The sequence below is a fragment of the Priapulus caudatus genome, unplaced genomic scaffold (assembly GCF_000485595.1).
Source record: "Priapulus caudatus unplaced genomic scaffold, Priapulus_caudatus-5.0.1 Scaffold38, whole genome shotgun sequence".
NCBI classification, from domain to species: Eukaryota; Metazoa; Priapulida; class Priapulimorpha; order Priapulimorphida; family Priapulidae; genus Priapulus; species Priapulus caudatus.
In genome coordinates, this window is record NW_014577099.1 from 758657 (window position 1) to 769826 (window position 11170).

At 43.8% G+C, this 11170-nt stretch overlaps 1 protein-coding gene across 1 annotated transcript in view; it reads right to left on the reverse strand.

Annotated features, from left to right (window-relative positions):
- LOC106819004 overlaps nucleotides 1-11170 on the reverse strand; it is a 27765-nt gene that overhangs the window by 15561 nt on the left and 1034 nt on the right. The window contains exons 2-3 of the mRNA XM_014823668.1: nucleotides 3871-4022; nucleotides 2810-3148 (exon numbers count right to left, since the gene is read on the reverse strand). Of these exons, the coding sequence (XP_014679154.1) occupies nucleotides 2810-3148; nucleotides 3871-3894 (363 nt within the window). The 5' untranslated portion in view covers nucleotides 3895-4022. The remainder of the gene's footprint in view (nucleotides 1-2809; nucleotides 3149-3870; nucleotides 4023-11170) is intronic.

Sequence of the window (11170 nt, forward strand, 5' to 3'; positions counted from 1 at the left end):
GCACACAAATGCAAAGAGCACCCTCCACATCACTCGGCCCGTCCAGAGCATCATATCTAGCGATCATACTAATACACTCAAAATCCTCACTCTCACTATTGGCTTTGCCCTTCGGTAGACAGTAATAAAGATACAGCTGTGCCCTGTCAACTCTCACATCGCTAACTCCTCGCCTATATTAACACATCTATGTATATGCGCTCACCTGCGCCTCCGTCCCGTAGTGGGGTAGCGTGGGGGAAATGGGGCCCGAGACATCGGCACACGTGGCGGATCCAGGTTACTTCGCCCCCCCCCGCCAACCCCCGTGGCCCCCCCACCAAGTTCCACCCCGACGGGCACCCCTCCCCCCGCCCACTCCACCTCTGGAGAGCTGGGTGACGAGTGCGGGGGTCCACGGGGCTCTGTGGAGGGGCCTAATGCCCAACAAGCAGTTGCCGCGACGATCGCCCGCGTGCAAGTGGCTTCCCAATCAAAGATCGCTATCAGCCTGTCTTGGTCGAAACCATCACCTCCCATTGAGTTGCCTGAAAAATCCAACGTACTCATTCAGGACAGGCGAGACTTCTCGCCGCAGCTGTGAGTTAAGCACATCTGCATTGCAGCTGGTGCCACACCCCGGCAATCAATTGTGATCGATTAAATAGCCCAGGTATTCCACCCCCCCGATGCATGCGCCGTAGATGGGCGCGCCCCATGTGTTTGCTCCTACCACAGCGAGCATTCCGTGCTTCATTACCAGTGTGCTAATACCAGGGTGCTACTCAGGGCTAATTACAATACTGGGCTTTAGAAAAATAATATGATCTTAAAGGAGCGTCAAAATCCTTGGTCACACACACATTTGCCGTTTGCAATTGAACTGTGCCAAACTGTATAGCCTCACATCCACCTATAGCAAAAGCAGTCAGTCCTTTGTTAACGTCACACAAATCCATTTTAACCCTCCTCTTGAGGCCCGCTCACCAGCCCTCCTATCCATCTCTCTCCGCACTGTAGCACCGAAAGTCACATTCCACTGCGCTCCTCACTACAGCCATCACACCACACACTGTAGGTCACTGCTGAAACAAAAAAGTTTTTCAACCTCGCCTCTGTCGACCATGTCCTCAGAAAACATGTCAAAAATCTGCCCTGCTCCCCCATTGACCTCGTGATCTGTGACCTCAATCGCACACTCGATCGGGCTTCTCCTCCCATGTGCTATACACCGCACTATCCTCGAGCCCTATCGGGTCGAGCCGTTTAGATGTTGTGCCAGCAATGGCCGTGCAGTCTATCCCTCCGTCTACCCCTTAAGTTAGGAGGGAATGTTCCCCCTTCTGTTTGACACCTTCTTGCCTGGACCCCAGCTTCAACCATCCCAACTCGTTTTCGCGATTAACCCCCCACGTCCGACTTCGAAATCCGTATGTCGAGCACGTTTAGGCATTTGTGCCCAAACTGTGTTGTACGGACGGAACGCACAGGACGTACGCATCGCGATAATGCGATTCCTACAAGCGCTGCATCTGAACTTCGTCAGATGACAGCTAAAAACTTATGTAATGAAAGATATCAGCAAAGTATGGATGTTGTATCTCATCAACCTAAGAGGTTATCCTTTATACATTAGTTACATATATGGGGACAGATCAGGCATAAAAACGACAAGGATCTGCATGTTGAACACCACACATTGAAACATTTTGTGCTTCTTTTCTCACGCTAGATTACACCTTTAAACAAAACACTTCTTGCCCCGTAATTGCATAGTGTACTTCTTTTTTACCAGTGTTTATTCTTGGCAACATGCTACTGAGTGTATAGATGCTATGTAACATTTTGTAAAATTTCTCTCTCAACTTACCTGCAGATGTTTGGCTGCTCTGTTGGTTTGACCTAACCTTCTGAATTGTACTCTTTGCATCAATAGGGGAGTCTTTATTTGGCTCTGTTGCTGTCACATTTGTTGAGTCTATACATTAACCACATAATATTTATGACACGGTTTATATCTAATTATATATATATTATATATATATTACATATATATATACATACACACACATATACATATACATGTGTGTTTGTATGTGTGTGCATGCATGTTTGTATATGCATATATATATATATACAATAATTCATTTGTTATTATAATGTAGAAAGCAAATCTAGAAAATGCCTACATATATCTGACATCAATCTATTACTGCGTACTTATTAACATATTGGATTGGAGCAAAACAAACCACACTCTTTCGACAGTTGACAATGGCAGACAATAAGTTCGGTTGTTTCGCCATTAAGGCAGAGATTTTGACGCAAACCGCCAAAACTTTTTGATATTGCTCAATAACACTGAATTTCAAATATCAAACAAGAGCCGCCAGGACGGCGTCTGGGGCTCATACTGGGGTCTGTTGCGCCACGCCGCCATGACACGCTACAATCTCCAGTCGTGGTAGTTGATCACATTCTGTTAGCGCGCAGTATCATGCAGATACGCAGGCGCGTAAACTATGTGTTGTAGCGACCGCTCACTATCTCCCCCCCCCATGCTCGCATTTTGGTCTGATCTATTACAATGATGCCTTGCCTTTCACTTCTAATTTGTGTCATAGATTCACACGCTCATCTTAGTTTTTATCTATCTATAAAAGATTTCAACATGATGAGACCATGGAATCTCCAAGTATACATTAGAACGGGGGCGGGGAAAATGGAATACGTTATTGAATGTATTTCTATGTATAAAAACGTTACAGAAGGTAGAAAATTCTACTTCAATTGTCCTTTAACCTGTAAACTGAATGAAACGTTTGCTTACGTGTATAGCATTTAACAATGCATTAGAATCAGGTGCTTGCAGGACTGCTGAAGTGGTAGTGTCCACTTGGACTGGATCTTCACTTGTCCTGATGATGACATAACTGTCATTTGCAATTTCATTTGATTTCTTATCTGAATGCATGACAGTATCTTGCACGATGGTCGAAAGGTACAGTTGCTCAGCCAGAGTGTCTGACATGGACGAAATTGGTGCAGTCGTGGGCACCGACTTGTCATCATGGCTGATCTGGTCTGTGACATTTTCCACCTCCAGCTCACCTGTGAAGCTTTGAACCACCGACTCTGTCTGCAGGGATGAGCTTTGTCCTTGATACACCTGATCAAGAGCAGATAAAGAAGGTGAGTCTTTATCTGCTCTTGACCTGATGAAATAACACTTATCAATGACAGGTATCAATTTGGTTTATCAATTTGGTTATCAATTTGGTTTGAATGTTTACAATTAAATTGGCAAGGTAGCACGTTTGATGAATTACTTAATACACTTACTAAATTAGCAAATTAATAGTTTTTAGATAGTAAATATAGAAACTTTAATGATACACATATCGATACATTTGACCATTCAAGATACACATATCAATACTCTAATTATGTATGATAATGTATCAATGAACAATAATCACCTGCAATAATCAATTATAACAATTATATAAATAATTCAATAATCAATAATGCATAATTGAACATAATCCTTCCTTCATTTAATTAACAAATAAGAAATATGATCAATCTGTCGTGCATGGCTCAAAACTTACTGGTCAAGCATTTAAGTTTAACTCTTATAAAGCAGCACAAGTACTGGAATAATAGACACGAAAAAACAATCACTGCTAGACTATTCACCCAATTATTTCAACTAAATATTGTGCAACAAAATTTTGTACATGGCATAATTTAACCATGCAACTGTAAATAATTTGTAAACCTTGTACTTTAAGGGGAAATCAGGTATTTTGCATTTGACCATCACCCCTGACAACTGATAGGCTAATAGAGGAATAGCACAATTGCATACTATAAAACCATGATACCTACTTGAACCTGCTGTGCTTCAGACATGTGAGCTGTGGATGATAGCCCATGTGCAATACAGTCTTCCTCACGCTTGTGCAAGATGAACAGCTCGACATCATTGAACTGAATCTTACAGGCTCCACAAATATGGATGTCTTCTGGCACAGATGTACCTAAACAGGTAAATAATAAGATAATAATTAACAGCAACCAGAAGTCATACTAATGTGCTTTTGGATAAACCTTTAGTGAGTCAAAGTGCATTTTATTACATCAGACACACGTTTCGTGACATACTTCCCGGGCATATATTGCCACATGGATACCCATCAACGGCCCTTCACAATGCAGTGTCAGACTTGAGAAGAAAAGTCTATATGTGCATATCTCTAGTAAAACGCACACAGCATGTACATTTCTTACTGCATATTGCATGCACTACTTTCCCCTTCAGCTCTGCACTTACTTTGTCCCTTGCTATTACACAATTTCCTCTGATAGAATAAAACAGTTCAACAGTTTAGTCATGCAGCTGCTCCTCATACTACTTATTGCATACCTTGGGTCTTAGTCTCAACATTAACTTTGACTCCTACAATGTTGACAGAAACATCGTAAAGTTACGAGAATGAAAAATCCCAGCAAAACATTACAAGATTCTAGACCCTCTCGTAACTTTAAAACCAAGATGAAAACAACACAATTACACAAATAATTTCAATTATAGTGATATCATATTTTATATTAAATAGTAAAACGTGTTTTCACTGGAAAACACGTCATTATTCATTAACACTACTTATCTACCGATCATGTACAAAAACCAACGTATACAAGTGGCCTTTGTTCTAGTTTTGCAGTTTGATGAGTCATGACGTTCGCGTCTTGTGTTGCCGTGCAGAATCATGTCTTGCAGTTGAAGAATAAATTCATGACACATCTTTTATGTGGTTAACCATCATAATATGCATAAATTGCTGTGATGTACAATAAATGTGTATGAATTTGAGTTTTGTGATAGATTCTCATCTAATCAACGTACAGCCGTGTTACAGCTAACTATGAAGTTCCTGTTATTGCAAATTTTCATAGCTGGGTTGCGTTTCTATCAACGCTATTCTCGTAACATTAACATTATTTGTAAGAGCTATCTTAGCATTAACGTTAGCCTTAACTTAAAGATGTTTCTGACAGCAGGTCCCTGGCTACTAAAAATACTTCCTTTATCCACAGATGGTTCACAAGTCGCTACACCACTGTCCGGGTTTGGCAATGTCACAAAATGGTAAACCTAGCTTTCAATGCGGTTTTCTCAATTTATTGTGCTACCCCTACTATGAATGGAAATTGCATGTTCCCATGAGTAAAATTATTATGCCGTAGTGGTGTCTATTTGGTACTGAAAACTGAAAAGTATATCCTCACATTAGCCTACACTAATTCTGATTTAAAGTCTCTGGTCTTAATTTACAGCACTTTGCTCTTAAGCTTGTGCTTGCGATGCACAACATGTTCCGTCAATCACAGGGTTGAAAATTAACATTTATGCCAGCTAGCAAGTACTTTCTGCTAGAGAAAAAAGCAAGCAGCTAATGTTCTCATCTTGCAGAAAACCAGTTAGACTAACTTCTACTCCTCTCCCGCCTACTGTTACCAAGCTATTCAATGTTCTTCATTTTTGGATTCTAAATACTGATGTCTCAACAGGTTGATGTAGTGTGTCTGCACTTCACTAACACTTTCAACAAGGCATCTCAGAATCTTTGGATTTTAAACCTGGTCACGTAGGATTGAAAATGTTACCACTGGATTTTTAATCAAGGATAGCCCATCAATTGTCTTTGTCACAGGTAGTAGATCAGATGAGGTTGCTGTTACATTTGGAATATATTCTAGGGTTCTGTGCTTGGTCCATTATTATTCCAATGCTTTCAATGATTTAATTGTCAATTGAAACTAATAATTCCACTTCTACACGTTTTTTTCTGCAAATTACACAGTAATATACCATCTAAGGTACCAAATTATCTATATTGATCATCAAACCAGTAGAATATTCCAATACGAACTGAAAATCAGAGCCTCAACTTGGGGTATGATTTTTAAGACTGGTAAATACAAAGTCCACAATTACCTGCTCTAAATCAATCACTTTAGCACAAACATATATTCCTAAAGGGGGGCTTATGTCGGGCTTGCGAGCCGACTCGACTGGAAGCAACTGAATTTTGCGTAACTGGAAGCGATCGGCAGCGACTAGTTGCGTTCAGTTGCCCACTGTTCTATTCCGAGCAACTATAGTGGCGGCCAGTCGCGCTCATAGGGTCTATGTCCCCCAAGGGTACTATCGGAAAGTAACCTGGGTACGGTTCAATATATCGGAACGTACCCTGGTAACTATCTGATATGGTTAGGGTTAGGGTTAGGGTTAGGGTTAGGGTTAGGGTTAGGGAGTAGGCGTAGGCGACTCCCTAGACTCGTTAGTGGAGTAGGCGAGGTATGGTCCGGCATATTAGATAGTAGCAGGGTACGTTCCGATATATCGAACCGTACACAAGGTACCCTCCGATAGTACCCTGGGGGACATAGACCCTATCAGCGCCAGTCGCGTCACAGTCGACCGACCTAAGCACTGCAGTCGCAGTGAATTGCAGCCAGTTGCTTCCAGTCGAGTCGGCTCGCAAGCCAGACATAAGCCCCCATTTAGTTCTACTTGGATACTGTTATAAGAAGCCAGTGGTGCAGCAAAGGTCACCACAGGTAGAGCTAGTGGCTTACTTTGCCTATTCAAGTACATGGTGTCTGTATAAAACCCATAGGCCATAACGTCAACACACATGCTTGATATATTCTTTTTGTGTTGGTCTTTCACTATATGACATCACCGGCTGCTGGCGCGCCGCCGCCGCGGCGCTCGCAAACGGCCGCAGCTGCGCGAGGGCGAAACCGTCGGCCGTCTGCATGGCGGCCATGTTCTGGCGATTGTCCTCGGTGGCGAGGTTCGCGTGATTCTCGCGGTAGGCCTTTGCGTTTTCGGCCAGCTGCTGCCGCGAGGTGTGCGGCTGTCTCGTCGCCTGAGTCACGCCGCCGCCGCTGCCCTGCAGACCCGGCCGCATCCACAGCACGTTCGGCGACATGCCCACCTGCGCGCCGAGGCAAGTCGTCGCCGAGTTTGTGCCCACGTTAACGTCAGTCACCGCTGCGGCAATGGCGTTGGAGAGGACACTCGTCGCTGGCTGCGCGGCGACCTGCGCGTTCGCCGCGTACACGCCCGGCGAGGCGACCCGCTCCTGGGCCGCCTCCCACGCACCGTCATCGCTCGCCGCCGCTGCCGCCGCTGCTGCCTCGGCGCTCTGCCTCCGACTGCTGAGCTGCGTCTCGCGGTGGTGGCGCTGGTGACTGCGCAGCGAGTCGTAGCGCACAAACTCCTCGCCGCACGCGCTGCACGCAAACTCCTTCTTGCAGCGCGGGCGCGGGCGCCGGCCCCGCGAGCGCTCGGGGTCGCCAGCGACGGCGCGCCCGCGGCCGCCCGCGTCCTCGTGCTTCTTGCGCACGTGCGTGCGCAGATTGCCGAGGTGCTTGCTCGCGTAGCTGCAGCTCGTGCAGCGGTGCGGCTTGTCGCTCGCGTGCACCTTGGCGTGGAGGCGCAGCGCCGAGCGCGTGACGCACGAGTACTCGCAGTCGGGGCATCGGACGCTGCGCATCGCGCTGTGGTTGCGCTGGTGCTCGCGCAGCGCCTTGCGCGTGCCGCTCGAGAAGTGACACTGGTCGCAGGCAAAGCTCTGATCGCTGCAGTGAACGAGTCGAGTGTGGCTGTTGAGATTTCCTGCGAGGAAGAACAAATGCTGATGACGTCGTTGCAACGTGTGCTGTTGCTGCAGTCTTAGTCGTGCATTCCAAACGGGTCGAAAACGGCCGAAATAAGAATGTGCACCGAATGTTTCACATTGCATGGAAACGTTTTCTCTAAAACTAAAATTATCCCAATAAATTCATAGCGTCTGACAGACAAAATTATTCTACTGTGGCAGAAAAACGAGCGGGCCACTCACTCACACACAACGTGAAGTAGAAGGTGGCATGAACTATATAGCAGAAATGAAGATGTACTTTTTATTGAAATACCTTGGAAATTTAGTTTTTGTCTTATTTATGCTGCATGAATTTCTAATGTTTCAAGTGCTTTTTGAAAAAAATCAAGTTAACTATTCGTTTATAGGGAAAGATTGGTTTTCACACTACACCGGTAATCACAACGTTTAACCATTACTGTACCATACAGATTACCAAGTGCAGTAGCTTTTTAGAATTCCATGTTCAATTGTTCCATAAGTCGACATGATCAGATCAGGTAAAGAGTACTGACACCTCCTCTCATAACTTTTAATGTATAGGAAGAAGCCCCAGGTAGTCAAGCCCGTTTCGACAGGTCACTATATTACTGCAGCGATATCTTATAGTGTTCATGTGATCCACATTGCCACCAAGAAGCAAACATGAGCTAACGACTTGCGCCTGAACAGAAACAGCCGAAACAAATTCCAGCCGACATCTGCAAAGCGGGATTTACTCTGTCAATTAAGGTCCGGTCGGTCGACTTTATTTACCAATTTTTCGATCCATCTGCCGCCGGTAGAACTTAGAAACATGGTGATGGCCAGTCAAACACAACGGGTAATCCAACATTAACCCCCACCAGTGTTGTCTCCCAGCATTTGTTTGCACATTTACAACAGTGTCACTTTACCCAGACAGTTGGAACGTCGTGCAGCGCCACAACGAAAACTATTTCATTAGCGCTGACATGGCAAACTCAGTTGCGTGAGTGGCGTCAACAGAAATGACACTCGCTGTCCACGCCGAGTGGTGTTGAGTGTTTTCATCAAATATGGCTGACAATGACATGTGGTTTGACCTTTGTCACTCAGCTCTGGTCACTTCAGACTTGTCTAACAAAAAATTGATTTATTTCCTGTTGACTCGCCAGTCAATATTAAAAGTGCACACACCCAGCAGAAGCTGCCTGAGTGAACAGATGTCCTGTGCTCCCACGACTTTGTCAACATGATCAAGCCATGATAATTCAAGTTCGCCAATGTGATTCGAGACATTTTAGACTGACACTGCAGCATGCACATTGTGCAGCACAGATGACCAGAGCTGTGTTGGAATGAGGCAGCACAAGACAATTTAAGCTCAATCGTCTACAGTTACAAACTCGCATCAGGGATGACATATCATAGCTATAGCATTGCACACACACACACGCACACGCACACGCACACGCATGAATGCACGCACGCACGCACGCACCTAAGAAAGCGCAAGTGTACCTTTTATTGAGCTTGCATACTCGCAGATATCACACTTGTATGGCTTTTCCCCTGTGTGACACCTCATGTGCCTCTTAAGGTCAGACTTGATTTTGAACTTGGCAGGACAAGATGTGCAGTTGAATGGACAATCTCCTGTGTGTGTTCTTAAGTGAACTGTCAGCTGGCCTGAGTTGCGGCTCGCATAAGGGCACATCTGACACCTGGTGAGCAGTCAAAGTAATACAAAAATAAATCAGACTAGTAAGCATACATACTGTTTATCTGAATTATACGTATTATGTACTCGATTCTTTATACCCACTATATTTGCTCATGAAATTTGTTCGTAATTCTATCGGGATCGAGCTTGTAAAAGGAAGGTTTATTTATAACCTTATTATTAACTTTTATTATATACCTTTCATAAACTCCCGATTCTATCACCAAATAAAATATAATAGTCATGATTATATTTAAACAACGAACAAATTCGAGAAATGCGTACTTACTTAAATGGCCGTTCATCTGTGTGTATTCTCAAATGCTTTTTCAAACTGCCATTGTCCACACATGAATATGCGCCTGTTTAAAAACAAGTGCCGCAAAGCGACAGCGCTCAACTGACGTGTACTGTAGCCGGGTATTCTTCTGATAAACTCACTGGCAACCGAATCAAGTGGCCCTCCCAATGTCAACACACATGCTTGATATATATTCTTTTTGTGTTGGTCTTTCACTATAATATTATGACAATTTCTTGTTTTTAATAGTAATAAAACCATATATGCTTTTTTGATCCCATGCTGGAATATATGCATCACCTCGCTGGTCTTCACATGCTCTCTACTTTAGAACATTCCTCAACTTGATGTCATACATAATGCGCAGCATTACCTTATAAAGTAAATTATTATTATCAAGTGGGTACCTTAAAAATCTGAACTGACCTGAAATGTCTTTCATTCCAGTTTTCCAAACCCATTTAATTTTGTAGATTATACTTAGCCCGACCAGGCTCCATGGCTGTTTCACATCGTAGGACACGCTTAGCCACAATTAAGTTACCTTCTCGCTTCTCACTATGTCACATGGCACAACAGCACCACTCACAACGTGAAACGGTCATAGAGAGTATGTTAATTCGGCTACGCATAAATAAAGATAAGCCATTACCCTCCAAATTTGAATGGGTTTTTTGAAAAAAATATAATGAAAAACATTCCAGGTGTTATTTTGCCTAGCTTCACTACCTAGCCCCTTTTTCGAATCGGCTTTTTACACGCCAAGCTTAATTATAACCACATGCAGGCACTTGGAACGTCTCAATAAAAATAAAAAAGGTAAATAAACACGAAATGTATTTACTACCAAAGTCTTAATGAAGGTTTCTCTACTCTACTTTGCCTATTATTGCCGATAATTACCCGTAAATGCCGGTCAAATGCTCATCTGCAACACACAAGTACACCGCACGCACGCCCTGTGCACAAACGGCGCAAATCCACTTTAGGCACCTTAGGTTAGGGTTAGGGTTAGGGTTTTTGCATCATTCCTTGATATACGGAAATTCTGTCATCAGTTGATGATACACAGAAATCTGTGCATCACTTCGTGATACCTAAGGTGCCTAAAGTGGATTTGCACCTGCACAAACAACATGAATAAGAGAGTAATAACATGAACTCTCTTATTCATGTTGTTTGTGCACAGGGCGTGCTAGCCCGACCAGGCTGAGTGTGCGACCGATTGTCTTCTAACTCTAGCAATACCGTTTCCTGGAGCTAAGGGCGTGCGTGCGGTGTACTTGTGTGTTGCAGATGAGCATTTGACCGGCATTTACGGGTAATTATCGGCAATAATAGGCAAAATAGAGTAGAGAAACCTTCATTAAAGGCATAATTCGACCATTGATTATGCAATTTTAACGAATGCTACAGTAACTGGCACCTTGTGTAGTTAATAAGTACATTACCTTATAGCCAAACGCGTATTAGTTTGTCCAATAT